The sequence below is a fragment of the Dasypus novemcinctus genome, chromosome 21, assembly GCF_030445035.2.
Source record: "Dasypus novemcinctus isolate mDasNov1 chromosome 21, mDasNov1.1.hap2, whole genome shotgun sequence".
Classification (NCBI taxonomy): domain Eukaryota; kingdom Metazoa; phylum Chordata; class Mammalia; order Cingulata; family Dasypodidae; genus Dasypus; species Dasypus novemcinctus.
In genome coordinates, this window is record NC_080693.1 from 32,931,300 (window position 1) to 32,947,850 (window position 16,551).

At 42.5% G+C, this 16,551-nt stretch overlaps 1 protein-coding gene across 1 annotated transcript in view; it reads right to left on the reverse strand.

Annotated features, from left to right (window-relative positions):
- GLOD4 (glyoxalase domain containing 4) overlaps positions 1-16,551 on the reverse strand; it is a 32,518-nt gene that overhangs the window by 13,598 nt on the left and 2,369 nt on the right. The window contains exons 2-4 of the mRNA XM_058283789.2: positions 12,640-12,689; positions 11,968-12,088; positions 131-275 (exon numbers count right to left, since the gene is read on the reverse strand). Coding sequence (XP_058139772.2) covers positions 131-275; positions 11,968-12,088; positions 12,640-12,689 — 316 coding nt within the window. The remainder of the gene's footprint in view (positions 1-130; positions 276-11,967; positions 12,089-12,639; positions 12,690-16,551) is intronic.

Below are 16,551 nucleotides of genomic sequence, written 5' to 3' on the forward strand. Positions count from 1 at the left end.
AAAACATTGGCTTGAAAAGGACATGTCATTTCAACCTAAAAAGATTCCAGAGAAAGAAATACAGCTCCCACATGCTTTCTGTCAAAGATGCCTTTAAACAGAGGGCTTTTACTAATTCTAATATAATTACCTGACTGAGGTAGACTGTGATTCTGCAAATAGAACTTATATCCTCCTGGGGCTTCAGTTTCAAAAACACCTTCTGCAACTTCACTGAGTGGCCACTCCAGCTTCCTGGCATTGCTGACAGCCTGGCTAGAAACAAGTGTGATACCCTGTGACAAATAATACAGCCAAAGTGTTACTACATATAATCACAACATCTTTTTTTTTTTTGAAGATTTATTTCTCTTCCCTTCCCCGCCCTTGTTGTCTGTTCTCTGTGTCCATTTGCTGCGTGTTCTTCTTTTGGTCCGCTTCTGTTGTCAGCAGCATGGGAATCTGTGTTTCTTTTTTTGTTGTTGTTGCATCATCCTGCTGCGTCAGCTCTCTGTGTATGCGGGGCCATTCCTGAGCAGGCTGCACTTTTTTTCGTGCTGGGTGGCTGTTCTTATGGGGTGCACTCCTTGTGGGTGGGGCTCCCCTACGCAGGGACACCTCTGCGTGGCACAGCACTCCTTGTGTGCATCAGCACTGCTTGTGGGCCAGCTCCACACAGGTCAAGGAGGCCCGGGGTTTGAACCGCAGACCTCCCGTGTGGTAGACGGACACCCTATCCACTGGACCAAGTCCACTTCCCCACAACACATCTTTTATAGTACAAGATAAGTCACCTAAAATTTAATTGGCCTTCAAAATTTTCTTCTGATTTTAAAATTGGTTTTGGATGTTTTTTGGGCAAAGACTCAAACCTTCATGAATCATAGGACAGAAATTCAAATACCAATGAAGTTTAATCCATTTAATAGCAAAGAGAATCTCTCATCATTTTAAAGATCTAGCCAGAGAAATTTTTATCTTACCTTGGCCCACCAGCTACTTATCAGTTGCTTTGTTTTTATTTGTTTAAACAATCCTTCCTATCAAGGCATCCTTTAAGTTTAATCAAAGCACCTAAAAATGTAACTTATGCCTTCAGATAAGGCCAGCCTCATTTCTACCTTGAATTATAACAGCTTCCCTCTGCCTCCAGTCTTGCCAACCATCATCACTCTGCAGCTTCAATAACTTCCCAAAATATGCATCCTGTCACTTTACACCATGCTTAAAATTCTTTGGTAGCTTTTCCCTGCCCTCTGAATAAATTCCAAGCTCAGCATATGAAGGCTCTTATGGATCTGAACTTTATGCAGCTCCATTCATCCTCATTTTTATCTCTACTCACTTCAAATTTTATGCGAGTCAGATGAACGTTTCTTTTTTTTTTTTTAAATAGATGTTCTTTTTTTTTTTTTTTTTTAAGATTTATTTATTTATTTATTTAATTTCCCCCCCTCCCCTGGTTGTCTGTTCTTGGTGTCTATTTGCTGCGTCTTGTTTCTCTGTCCGCTTCTGTTGTCGTCAGCGGGATGGGAAGTGTGGGCGGCACCATTCCTGGGCAGGCTGCACTTTCTTTTCACGCTGGGCGGCTTTCCTCACGGGCGCACTCCTTGCGTGTGGGGCTCCCCCACGCGGGGGACACCCTTGCGTGGCAAGGCACTCCTTGCGCGCATCAGCACTGCTCATGGCCAGCTCCACACGGGTCAAGGAGGCCCGGGGTTTGAACCGCGGACCTCCCAGGACCTCCCATATGGTAGACGGACGCCCTAACCACTGGGCCAAAGTCCGTTTCCCAGATGAACGTTTCTTCAGGTTCCCAGCTTCCCAGCTTCTATGCTGCTCCTTCTGCCTAGAAGAGCCTCCCTTCGCCTCCTTCCCACTGGGTCTTATCCTAGTCTTTGGTTTCTTTGGGAAGCCTTTCCTACCAAGACTGGGTCAAATTCTATTTCTGAGAGCTGCTACAAGCCTCTCAAATGAAAGCCATTTTTACAATTAAAAATTTAATTTTAATAATTCACTATTTCTTTTCTAGCCAGACCCTTACCACACGGAATCCTCATTGCCTGTTGACCTCCCCCACTAGACTGTAAGCTCACAAAGGGCATCTCTAACCTGACCTTCATTATGTTCCCAGCAATTGCCAAGGTACTGAGAGGTAATAGGTGCTTCATAAACATGTGTTGAAATAAATGAGCAGGATTCTTAAAAGAATAAAAATTTTTTGCTTTATTTTTATTTTTCAAAATAAAAAAGTGTTACTAATTCTTGTGTCTCCAAGCATGATTAAAAGGGGAAAAAAAAGGGGGGAAAATAATGAGAGAGAGACTCCACCCTCCCCGCATTCCAGGCTCCAGTCTACGTCAAGGGGACTGGCTCTGTAGGCAGTACAGGGCCAGACAAGAATGAAAGGTTTTTAAGGAAACCATCCAATCACAGAGGGAAATGAGAATGCCTAGTTCTGGCTTATCTGATAGTTGACTAAGATTGGCAAAACAGATTCTAGTAATTACCCTATATTCCCATGCCTTTTTAAAAAAAATTTATTGAAGTATATCACTCACACATAAACATACATAAACAGTAAGTGTATAGTAATAGTTGTGAACTTATGAAACAAACATACATAGCATCATACAGAACTCTCATAATTCACCCCACCACCAATACCTTACATTGTTGTTAAACATTTTAAACTAATGATTAAAGAGCATTGTCAAAATATTACTACTGACTGAAATATTTTCCCCCACCCGACGCTATTATTACTATTACCTTTATATTATTTATATATGAACATACATAAACAATTAATGTATAGGAAAAGTTGTAGACTTACAAAGCAAACATGCATAACATCATGCAGGGTTCCCATACATCGACCCTCCACCAACACCTTGCATTGTCGTGACACATTTGTTACAGATTATGAAAGAATACTGTCAAAATCTTACTACTAATTATAGTCCTTATCTTACATTTGGTGCACTTTTCCCCCCAAACCACCTTACTATTTTTTTAAATATATTTTTATGACAGAACTTGTAAACTTATAAAACAATCATACACATGTGCAGATTTCCCGAACAACATTCTTGTATCAACACACCACAATGTGGCAGAACATTTGTTACAGATAAAATATCATCTGATGGTTACCATGTCCATAGTGTACATTTGGCACACATTCTCCATACTGCCCCATTATCAACACAGTACATCTTTGGCATAGATGCAAGAATATTACATTATTACTGCTAACCACAGTCCATAAGTCACTCCAGTTGTATTTTTCCCATGCTTCTCCACATTCCCAGCACCCTGCAGTAGTGATGTGCATTTGCTGTAGCTCACAAAGGACACTCTTCCATCTGTACCATCAACCACAATGCTCATCCTCCTCTTGGTTTACTGTGCTTTTCAGTTCCTAGATTATTCTCCAGCATTCTGTCAATTGGCATTTATACAACTAGACTACCATTTTCATCCACCTCCCCATTTATAAACTAGCTGTTACTTACTGTGTGTTACCATCCACTCTATACATTTCCACACTTTTACATTAAAGCTAATTAAAACTTCTACATACATGAAACATCAGTAGCCCATCTCAATCCTCCTCTTATCTCCTTTAAGAATCCACTACCTACCACCAGGGCTTGAAGACATTTTCCTACAATTTTTTCTAAAGCTTTATGGTTCTCGCTTTTATATTTAGGTTTTTGATCCAATTTGAGTTAATTTTTAGATAAGGTATGAGATAGGGGTCCTCTTCCCTTCTTTTGGCTGTGGATTTCCAGTTCTTTCAGCACCATTTGTTGAATGGACTATTCTGCCCTAGCTGTGTGGGTTTGACAAGCTACTCAAAAATCACTTGACCATACCTGTGAGGGTCTGTTTCTGAACCATAAATTTGGTTCCACTGGTCTATGTGTCTGTCTTTATGCCAGTACATGCTGTTTTTATCACTATAGCTAGGTAATATAATTTTAAGTCTGGAGATGAGAGTTAGTTCACTTTTTCTTTTTCAGATGTTTCTAGCTATTCAGGACCCCTTACCCTTCCAAATAAATTTGATAATCGTGTTTTCAATTTAAAAAAAAAAATGCTGGAGAAATGGATGTGGCTCAACCAATTGGGCTCCCATCTATCATATAGGAGGTCCAGGGTTCAATATCCAGGGCCTCCTGGTGAGGGCAAGCTGGCCCATGCAGTGACGTGGCCCATGAGGAGTGTGGGCCCACTCAGAATGTGGCCCCGCGCAGGAGTGCCGCCCTGTGTGGGAATGCTGCCCAGAGCAGGAAAGCCGCCCCACGCAGGAATGCCAGTCAACGCGGAGAGCTGGTGCAGCAAGATGATGCAACAAGAGACACAGAGAAGAGAAAATAAGAAAACGTAGGAAAACAGGTAGATGAGGTGGTGCAATAGAGTAATCGCCTCTCTCCCACTCCGGAAGGTCCCAGGATTGGTTCCTAGAGCTGCCTAATGAGAATACAGAACACACAGCAAATGGACACAGAGAGCAGACAGCAGGGGGAAGAGCGGGCAAGGGACAGGGCGGGGGGAGAAATAAAAAAAATAAAAACAAATGCAGGTGGAATTTTTATCAGGATTGCATTGAATCTGTGTATCAATCTGAGTAGAAATGACCTCTTTATGATATTTAGTCTTCCAATCCATGAGCATGGAACGTTCTTCCAAGTATTTAAGCCTTTTTTTATTTCTTTTAACACTGAATTGTCATTTTCTGAATATAAGTGTTTTACATCATTGGTTAAGTTTATTCCTATTTGAGTTTTATCTGTCATATATATATTTTTTAAGATTTATTTTTTATTTATTTTTCTCCTCCCCACCCCCAGTTGTCTGCTCTCTATGTCCATTCGCTGTGTGTTCTTCTGTGACCGCTTCTATCCTTATCAGCAGCACTGGGAATCTGTTTCTTTTTGTTGCATCCTCTTGTTGTATCAGTTCTCCGTGTGTGCGGCGCCATTCTTGGGCAGGCTGCACTTTCTTTTGCGCTGGGTGGCTCTCCTTATGGTGTGCACGCCTTGCATGCGGGGTTCCCCTACGTGGGGGACACCCCTGTGTGGCACGGCACTCCTTGAGCACAACAGCACTGCGCATGGGCCAGCTCCACATGGGTCAAGAAGGCCCAGGGTTTGAACTGTGGACCTCCCATGTGGTAGGTGGACGCCCTATCCATTGGGCCAAGTCTGCTTCCCTATCTGTCATTTTATTTTCCCAACTCTTTTGACACCTTTGGTTACTTTTAATGATATAATCATTTCTAGACTCTCTTCCAGGCCTCTCTTTCCTGTCTTTTCTTTTCAGGCTCTAGCACACCCTTTAGCATTTCCTTAAACTTTGGTCTCTTGGTTAGAAATTCTCTCAGTTTCTGTTTATCTGTGAATATTCTAATCTCACCCTCATTTCTGAAAGACAATCTTGCCGGATATAAGATTCTTGGCTGGAAGTCTTTCTCTTGTAATATCTTAAATATATCATACCACTGTCTTCTTGCCTCCATGGTTTCTGGTGAGAAATCAGCATTTAACCTTATTGGGTATCCCTTATATGTTATGCATTGCTTTTCTCTTGCTGTTCTCTGAATTCTCTCTTTGTCTTTGGCATTTGACATTCTGATTAATATATATCTTAGAGTTGGTCTATTTGGATTTTTTCTGATTGGAATACATTGTGCTTCTTGGACATGGATATCTACGTCCTTCAATAAGGCTGGGAAATTTTCTATCATTATTTCCTCAAATATTCCTTCTGTCCCTTTTCCCTTCCCTTCTCCTTCTGTGACACCCATGACACATATGTTTGGATGTCTTCTGCTGTCTTTAAGTTGCCTGAGACCTTGTTCAATTTTTTCCATTCTTTTCTCCATCTGTTCTTTTGTATATTCACTTTCAGAGGCCACTTCATCAAGCTCACCAATCCTTTCTTCTCTCTCCTCAAATCTGCTATTATATGATTCCAATGTTTTTTAAATTTCATTGATTACACCTTTCATTCCCATAAGATCTATTTTTCTATGTACGCTTTCAAATTCTTCTTTGTGCTCATCCAATATCTTAATATCCTTAATCGCTTTAGCCATCTCATTGAATTTATTAAGGGGATTTGTTTGAACATCTATGATTAGTTGTCTCAACTACTTTATGTCATCTGGAGGCTTGTCTTGTTCCTTTAACTGCGCCGTATCTTCCTGTTTCTTGGTGTGGACTGTAATTTTTTGTTGGTGTCTTGGCATCTGGCTTACTAGAGTATTTATTCTGGGTGCAGTTTTTCTCTTTAGTTTAGGGCTTCCTGTCCTTTCATCCTTGCTGGTTGTGCAGCAGGAGCCAAGGGTATAGTTGGTGCTATAAGCTGTGGAAGCTCAAGCTTTCCTCATTGCCCCACAGACTGATGAAGCTTCTCCCAACTTTCTCCTTTGCCAGGATAAGACAGAGTCACAGCTGTGTGGAATAATCCAAGTCATACAGGCCTAGACTGCAGTGACCCAGAGAAACTGATGAAGCTTCACACCCCTTTCTCCCTTGCCTGGAGCAGGGATGAAGCTGCAGGTGTGAGTAGCAATCTATGCAGTATGGGTCCAAGATGACCACAGTTGCCCTGGTAGACTTTCGATTATTTAGTCTGTGCCAGTCAAAGGTACCTGCAGTTACCTGGATAGGCTGATGCAGGGCCCACTAGCCTCCTCCCTGACAGAGGCGGGGCTGAAGCCTAGGCTAGGGCTGCAGGTCGATCTGGGTGTAAGAAACCGGTTCCTACCATCACTATGGTTTTCAGTCAGCCCAGCTTCCTCTCAGGCTGGGGCAGAGTCAAAATGGCAGCTACCGGCCTCTTTCCAACCTAGAAAGATTCACATCCCAGCTGTTCCTAAGGTTAAACCTTAGCCAGCCGAGTCTACTAATCAGTAACCAAAATCAGTGACCAACTGTCTCCTCACCTGTTTTTGGGAGATGGAGCTTCCAATTCCAGTCACGGAATAGCTCCTGGGGCAGCTTGTGCTGCCAGAGTAGGATAATCACTTGCCTCTGCAGCCTGACCAGTGGTTTCCCAGAGAGGCTGGCACAGGTCCCCCCAGTTTCCTCCTTCCCAAAGGTGGGGCTGGGCCTTAAGCTAGACCTGCAATCTGATCTGGACAGAAGGAAGCCCGTCCCTACCAGCACTGTGGTTTTCAGTCCACCCTGCTTCCACTTGTGCCAGGTGCAGAGTTAAGATGGCAGCTACTGGCCTCTTTCTGACTTGGACAGGCCCAAACTTTAGCTGTTCTCAGGATTATACTTTCGCCCACTGAATTTACTCATCGGTAACTGAAGCTGGTACCCAATCGTCTCTTTCTCTCCTGTTTTTGGGAAGTGGAGCTTCAAATTCCAGCTGTGGAACAGCTCCCAAGGCGGCTTGTGCCTCCACTGGAGGATGGGCACTGGCCTCCATAGCATGGAGCACTCTATTTATGAATCTTCTCTGCAGATGGGCAGTCTCCTCCTTCCATTCCTTCAAGGATGTGGCAGAATGCTCTTCTGGTCTCCTGGAGCCCCCAAACAGTGCTTTGGCCAGCTCCAGATATTCTGGGTGTTTAGTAACTGCCCTGTAGCAGGAGCTGACTCTGGGAGCTCCTTACTCTGCCACCATCTTGCTGGTTGTCTCCCTCCACAACTTTGAAAAGTCAATAATGATGGTTTCTTTAGGTATTTCAACAAACTGTTCAGATGAGTGTTATTCTTCAAATAACACAAATGTATCTGCAAAGCTTGCTAGAAAATTCCTATCAGAAATGCAGTTTTCTTATACCCTTCTCTAACAAAACAAGAGATGCCTTACACTGGAAATAACAATGACCACTAAAGTATAAATCTTCATACTTCCGATAAGATAAACAATGTTAACCCAGCCTGAAGCAAAATTGAAATGAACTGTTGAGATTTACAACAAACATTTGAAACTGAGAATTTTGAATCCACAAACCCTAAAGGAATTTTCTACATACTTCCAGAAACAGTCTATGCAAATACAAGAGAATATGTATGTGTACATATGTGTACACATACAAGTATATATATATGTGTGTGTATATGGGCATACACGTATATGTATGATATGTATGGATGTATACGCATATACACACACATATAATCCCACTTTTACAGAAATGGTAGCATATTATGCACACAGTTTGCATCTTGATTTTTCATTTAACCACACACCTTGAAAATCAGTCCTTATCAGTATATAAAGATCTTCTATTTTTTTCATTTCATAGTGTTCTAATGTATGGAAGCAACATAACTGATTTAATCAGTTCCTTATTCAATTTGCTATCACAAACAACTGCCTACCAACTCTCTACCTGGATGTTTAATAGACTGCTTAAATAACTAAAATAGCTAAAACTTCTGATTCTTCCACCATCCCAAAAGCTGCTCCATCTTTAAGTTGCCCTCAACTCTGGTTGACTTCTGGTTACTCAGGCCAAAAAACCTCATTTCCCCCCTTTCTCTCACAGCTCAATGTAATCCATCTAATTCCTGTTCGCTCAGCTTCCAAAATATATCACCACTTCTGCTCACCCCGGTTGAAGTCATGGTCACTTCTCACCTGGATTAATGCAATAGCCTCCCAACTCCAGCCAGGCCCCCACGGTCTATATCAAGACAGTAGCCAGACCTTGTTTCTCATCTGCTCTCGAGCTCACTCAGGGATGGCTGAGAATGGGCTAAGAGGCCCCACATGATCTGGCCTGATGTCTTTTCTGACATACCGGCCTCCTCGCATTTTCCTGAAGCCGCCAGGCCCTGCTTTAGGGCCTCTGCACAGGTCAGTCTCTCTGCCTGCAATGCTTCTGCCCTAGATTTCCACATGGCCAACTCCCTCACCTCCTTCAAGCCTTTGCTCAAATGTTCTGACACCCACCTTCAACATCCTATTTAAAATTTAAACCAACCACCTGCCCCTCACTCCTGATCCCTTTCCCATCTCTAATCTTTTTTCCTTAACAATTATCACCTTTAAAATACCATGTAGGGAAGTGGACTTGGCTCAATGGATAGGGCATCTGCCTACCACATGGGAGGTCCGCGGTTCAAATCCCGGGCCTCCTTGACCCGTGTGGACCTGGCCCACGTGCAGGGTTGATGCATGCAAGGAATGCCCAGCCACACAGGGGTGTCCCCCGCGCAGGGGAGCCCCATGCACAAGGAGAGTCACCCAGCACAAAAGAAAGTGCAGTCTGCCCAAGAATGGCACTGCACACACAGAAAGCTGACACAACAAGGTGACGCAACTAGAAGAAACACAGATTCCCAGTGCTGCTGATAAGGACAGAAGCGGTCCCAGAAGAACACAGCGAATAGACACAGAGAGCAGACAACTGGGGGGATGGGGGAGAGGGGAGAAAAATAAATAAATATATATATTTTAAAAACAGGTAATATGATTTATTTACTCTATTTATTGTTTATTGTCTGTCAGCCTCTGGACCCATTCCTCCCCAGCTAGGCTGAGATTTTTGTTTGTTTTGTTCACTGGTTATCCTATGTGCTACAACAGTGCTTGGCACATGGTAGGCACTCAATAAATATTTGTTGTGTAAAAAATACTGTAATAAATAAGTCATTTCACACATTTGTCAATAAATATGTAAGCTAGATTTCTGAATGTGAAGCTGCAGGGTAAAGGATAAATGCACTAATTATTGTGTTACTGCCAAATTGAGGTTGTATCAATATATACTTCAATTGGTAACATACGAGAGTAGCAGTTTTCCAACACCCTTTCTAGCACTGTGTGTTATCACAGTTTTTGATTTTGGCAAAAAAGCAACTCAGAAGCAGAACAACTTTCTCAATGTTTAACAGATATTTCTAATTTCTTTTCTGTGGCCTGTCTGTTCATATTTTTTGCCCCTTTTTATGGGGTTGTTGATCTTTTTCTTTTTACTGTATAGGAGTTATTTATATATGTGGGAAATTATACACATGGGAGTTCTATTGAAACTATGTTTTTCCTTTGATTCTAAGAAATGAGCAGCGTTCATTAGGGATATTCTACTACCAAAGTCTCTCAGGAAGACCCACAGTAGGACAAAAGCTGTTCTCCCACACTACTGACCTCTAGCACCTGCAATTCCACCAACCAACACTGGACATGGGCCAGTTAAATGTTGATAGCACCAAGGTTGCTTTGCTTTATTTCTCTCTGGTTTAAATTTGGAGAGTAAAGAAAAGAAAGATAAGGAGAAACACACAAACTCTCACAATATACTCAGTCACCAGATTCTATTTACTCTATATCCTTCACATCTCTCAAATCCATTTACTTCTCTCCAGCTCCACTGTCACTACTTTAATAAGGGAGCCCCTGCTCTCTTACAGTATTATTTATCCTTTCAGCATGTTTCCTCACTTTCAACCTTGCTCCCTTCCAACCCATCTCCATGCTTGAGTCAGGCCGATCCTTGAACAAATACTAAATCATTCCTCTGCTTAAAACTAAAAATGGCTTCACTCTGCCTTTAGAACAGAGTCTACATTCTCTAATGTGATCTCAATGCCCTGCACAATGTGATCCCAGCTTACTTCTCTAGCCTCAACTTTACTCACTCCCCTCCTTGACACTAAGCTCCAGGCATACCAGCCCACACCCCTCTTTCACCTCCAGGCCTTCTCACATGCTGAGGACACTCATCTCACCCTTCCACTCCAACCCTACTGACCTGGCTTAGATGTTCCTTCTGGGAAGCTTTCCTGAACCCTCACTTCTCAAGAACAGGATAGGAATTCCTCTTAGGTATGTCCACTTGGCCCTGTTCTTACCCTGATCTTAGCACTTACCACACTATGCAGTCATTGCCTCTTTACTGGTTTCCCCCACGGACAGGAAGCTCCCTAAGGTCAAGGGACATGCCTCATTTTCTACTGTATTCCCAAGGTAGGTCACAATAAGTATCTATTAAATAATGAGACAGATTTGAAGAAGGACAGCGGGAAAAAAGACAAAAACAAGTTTCTAATAATGTTGATACTGAATAGTCCTCCCACGTACAAAACACTTCACAGGTATTTATAATACCTTCCACGTAGGTGTCATTATTATTTTGTAGATGAGAAAATAGGAATAGTGAAGTCAAGTGACCCAAAATTAACACTGCTAGCACAAGGCCAATTTACTAGTAGATTCTAAGTTAAAATTAGTTGCTCCTATTTGCTATGTACTTGGGCCCACTGACATTACATCTAGGACACAATAATTTGTCAGCAAGTGGTAGATATTATTATTATAGGTGCACAATAACCCATGAATACACGAGTGAATGAATGAAAGCAGAGTATGTAATAACTTCAACTTCTCTTATCCTTAAAAACTCTGATTTTTCTCTGATTAGTCATTAACAGACCAGCCTAGCCATACCAGTTCACTAAAGAAGAGATACTATTTCTCTGGATGGCGATCAGGACCTGGCCAGACCAATGTCCTTGAAATGCCCCCCCGATCCCCATCCCCGACACCCACTAGGGTTCAGTTATTCCCCTAGAGGAATGTCCTCTTCTTCAAGGCTGTCTGCAAGTCTTTTCTTTTTTTTTAATGAGTTTTTAATTCTTTCTAATTTCAATCCAGTGGCTTCTTGGTTGGTTGGTTTTTTGTTTTTTGTTTTTTTAAGTAGGTACCGGGGATTGAGCCCTGGACCTTGTACATGAGAGGCAGGTGCTAAACCACTGAGCTATGTCCAGTCCCCTATCTCCAAGTCTTGAGATTGATTCCTAAACATTGGGAGAAGACATTTCACCCCGAAACTAGTTTTGAGACAGGGAGGATCAACCAATTTTGTTTTGTTTTGTTTTGAAGTAGAAAACCTTGCAAGACCAATCACTTAACTGGACCCAAAGTACGTCAATTCATAGTCATCATACCCAAATGGCACCTGTAATCTCAATAAAACATACAGCCAAAAATCTCCTAGTTTAACAGAATATTTACCATGAAGTCATTGCCAAGCTTGTAGTCTCCGATGCCATAATTGTAAGTCAGTTCTGCAACAAAATAATCGTCCTCAGGCCCAAACCCCACCATTGTTTTACTCCACTTCCCATCATAAGGCCTAGAAAAAAGAAAGTAAATGAAACCAGTGACACAGGCAAAATGTGCTTCAGGCCTCCCCCAGATAACTACAAGGCACACAGAAGGGCAGCCCCTTCTGGTCCTGGTAGGACCCACAGGCCTGAGATGAGCTCAAATGGTGCTCAGAGCAGCTGTAGACAGCCCTTCCTCATGGTGCTCATGGAGCCCGTCACAAGGCATCAAACACAGTGCTTATCTGAGGGAAAGGTTCATTTATTTCTTTAAAATGCAGGCCAGAATCCTACAGGTGGTTCTCCAACCTGAATTTATTTATTTTTTTTACAAATCAATCAACAAGCATGCAACACCCATCAGGCTTTGAAATTTTCCATCTAGCTACAGCTAGTAAGCTTCAGAGATCCTCAACATTGCTTCATCCAGAGCATGTATTTACTTGTGCTTTTGAAGGTGCCTCCCTAATTTACTGCTCAGTAAGATTCCACTGTCTTATTTTTACTTTGAGAAACTGTCTTCTGGTTATCCAAGGGTATTCAGAATTTAAAGGAGATTTTAAGAAAAAAGGTGTCATACCCATTACAGGCAGCTTTGCAGCCTTCTTCAAATTCCTCATGCCGCAGAACCTGATAAGGGAATTAGAATAAATTGGAAAGTTTTACTAGTACTGCACACAGCAGGTTTAGCACAAACTAAACTGTAAAAACATAGACATTATCATCTATAAGATTTACTTACAAAACAAAAAAGAAAATGAGCTTTATACCTTTCCCCAGCTAGAATCAATAGAAGTAAGGAAGAATAGCTTGGCAGGCAATCAAGCAAGTTATTTAGACTGGAAGGCAGGGCTGTGGAGTAGGGAAAGGGGGCTTTTGGCACTGATTTGGAATCTTGAGGGTTGCTTAGTAGCTGTGTAACACTGAGTAAGCTGCTTAGGACCTGAGTCTCAGTCCCCTGAATGTTATGAAAACGAACAACTTATCAAAGCATCTAATGCTGAACTTTACAAGAGGCCTTCAATGTGTTAATTTATTTTCCTTTTTAGAAAAAAATTACATTAATTTTATTGCATCTTTAAAATATCACAAATAGGTCTTAGGAATCATCTGGCATCTTGTTTCCATAGCTGGACAACTCTTAGATTTTATTCATCAGCCTCCTGAACTGTTCCTTTTTCAGACACATAGATAACATCCCCAATTTTTCTGACATTCTTTTTTAAATTTTTAAAAAGTTTTTATTTCTCTACCCTTCCCTCCCCCTCCCCCCAAGTTGTCTGTTCTCTGTGTCTATCTGCTGCATATTCTTCTTTGTCCCCTTCTGTTGTTGTCAGTGGCATGGGAATCTGTATTTCTTTTTGTTGCGTCATCTTGTTGTGTCAGCTCTCCGTGTGTGTGTGGCGCCATTCCTAGGCAAGCTACACTTTCTTTCGCGCTGGGCGGCTCTCCTTATGGGGTGCAATCCTTGCACGTGGGGTTCCCCTATGGGGACACCCCTGCGTGGCACCGCACTCCTTGCGTGCATCAGCACTGCACATGGGCCAGCTCCACACATGTCAAGGAGGCCCGGGGTTTGAACCGTGGACCTCCCATGTGGTAGATGGATGCCCTAACCACTGGGCCAAGTCCACTTCCCTGACATTCTTTTTTTAACTGTTACAGCTTGCTGAATCAAAGCAGCTGGATTTGATACAAATTCAATGTCATTTCCTTCACAAATTAACTCATTTTTCTGAGCTTGAGACACTGAACAAGCAATGCCAGGCCTTATCTGAATTCTGCAAATAGATTTTTCACCCAAGAAATGTCAGATTTCCTCAAGAGATCCACTCTCTTGAATAAAGACACTGATGGGGAAGTGAGCATACACAGACCTCAACTTGTAACGGAAGTCCAGTGTGATACCCTTGATCATGTTCCATACACAACTACAGAGAGTGCAAACTCTAGCCAGTTCCTTTTTTTTTAGGTGATACCAGAGACTGAACCCAGGACCTATAGCACATGTGAAGCAGGTGCTCAACTGCTGAGCTATACCTACTTCCCTAGTTCCTTTCTATTTCTGCACCACGTGCCAATCTGAAGCCTTTTTTTCCCCTTCCAAGTAAACTGAGTTCTACATTGACGAAACTGAAGTCCCTCTGCAGGGTTCCTCTGGGGCCCTTCACAGTAACTGTGTGTCCCTTCACATGATGTCAACATCTTCCGGAATGTCCCTAGTCTGGTCGCTGAGAACAGTCTCCATTCTTGCAGTAAATAAGGCAAAGAGCTGTTTTCCTTTTTGATTCCCACTGTTTCTGCCCAGTTCAAGCTCCCTTCACTTCTCTCATAGACTATTAAAAATCATTCTTACTGATCTCCTTAATACCACCACAGAATTATGTCCCTAAAGCACAGCTCTGATCACACCACTGCCCTGTTCAAAAACGTTGAGAGCTCCCGACTCACTGTGGCATAAAATCCAAATTCCTTAGGATAACATTCAAGAAATTATCTGCGAATGCAGAATGGATGCAGGGCTTCTGTTTGGGGTGATGGGAAAGTACTGGTAATGGATGGTGGTGAGGGAAGGAAAACACTGTGAATGTGATTAAACTCACTGAATTGTGGGTGAGTTGGGCAAGTTCATGTTGTATTTATATTTCCATAATAAATAAATAAATAAATAAAAGAGAACGACTAAAGAGACAACAACTAAATGCAATATATGGTCCTGGATCTAATAATAGAAAAGGCCCAATGGGACATTACTGGGACAAATGAAAAAATTAGAAAAAAGACTATAAGCACTACATCAATGTTAAACTTCCTGAAGTTGCTAACTATACTTAAGGTGATCACCTACGTGAATATCCTTGTTCTTAGAAAAAGTGCAAGGAGGAGCATGATGTGTACAATCTACTCTCAAATGTTCAGAGGACAGACAAATAGACACAAACATAAATGGAAGACAGAATGCCATGGCAAATATGGCAAATTGTTAAAAGTTGGTAGACCTGGGCGTCTGGGTGAAGTTCTCTGTTCTCTGTATGATTTTGTATTATTTTTTCACACATTGCAAAAATATGCATATTATTTGAGTAAAAATTATTCTGCATATTTGTGTAAAAATGCATATTTATACAAAATATGCATATTATTTTGCATATTTTGAGTTTTGTATTATTTTGAAATAATTTCTTTAGGAAATTTATTTAGGAAAAAAAAAAAGAGATGCGCCTGGCGGAAGGAGTCTCTGTGGTTCAGGAGGAGGAGGAAGACCATGGGTAGGTGCCCCTTTCCCAGGACCCCCATATTTCTAACCCCCAGGGGTTCCTTGGTTCCCCTTGCCTGAGGGCGCCCACCAAGGAGAGAACCAGAGCCATGACCCTAGGCCAGGTCCCAGGTGGGCACCCATGAGCTCGGCCTGATCTCTGGAGACCCAGAATCCTGTTCTTATATAATGAAAGTTCTTAAGCTTTCTTCCCAGTGACCATGAAACCCTCTTAACAAAGAACAAACCAAACAAGGTTTGGCCCCCACCCTTGAGAAAACCTGTCTTTTTTGGCCCTAATGGGGCAGGTCAGTATAGGAAAGGAGGTAAAGAAGGCTGGCCAGAAAGCTCTAAAGGCTGGGACCCCCCTAGTCAGACCACGGCCACAAGAACCCGCCCAGAAACCCCCTGAGGGGAGGCAGCTACTTAAGAACAAAGCCATAACCCTTTCAGCTGAAAAGCCCACCAAGACCCGGTCTCACCGGAAACTCCTAGACTCAAAAGATAACTCTAAACAGAAAGCCCCCCCCCACTGGTTCCCTAAAAGCTAGCAGGTGAAGGGAGAAAGGCAACCAATCAGGACAGCAAGCAGCTGAGATCCCTTCTTAATGTGGGGAAACGGAAGAGGAAAGGCCTTAAAAAGGCCTGCCTCGTGGCCCACACACGCGCCAGCATGCATATCTTGGTTATGTACTATCACTTTTCCTGTTTCTTAATAAACTCTTTTTACTGGCCTAATTAAACTGGCACATCTCTAAATTCTTTCTCACAATAAAGCCAAGAACCTAGAACCCAGAGCATTCTGCTAACATTAATATTGACGAAATTCCATCAAGTCCAATATCTTAAGAATGTTCCGGGAAATGGACTTTGGCCCAGTGGTTAGGGCGTCCATCTACCACATGGGAGGTCCACAGTTCAAACCCCGGGCCTCCTTGACCCGTGTGGAGCTGGCCCATGCGCAGTGCTGATGTGCGCAAGGAGTGCCCTGCCACACAGGGGTGTCCCCTGCCTCACGCGCAAAGAGTGCGCCCCATAAGGAGAGCCGCCCTGCACGAAAGAAAGTGCAGCCTGCCCAGGAATGGCACCACCCACACTTTCCCTGCCGCTGACGACAACAGAAGCGGACAAAGAAACAAGACGCAGCAAAAAGACACAGAAAACAGACAACCGGGGGAGGGGAGGGGAATGAAATAAATAAAAAAAGAAATCTTTAAAAAAAAAAAAAAGAATGTT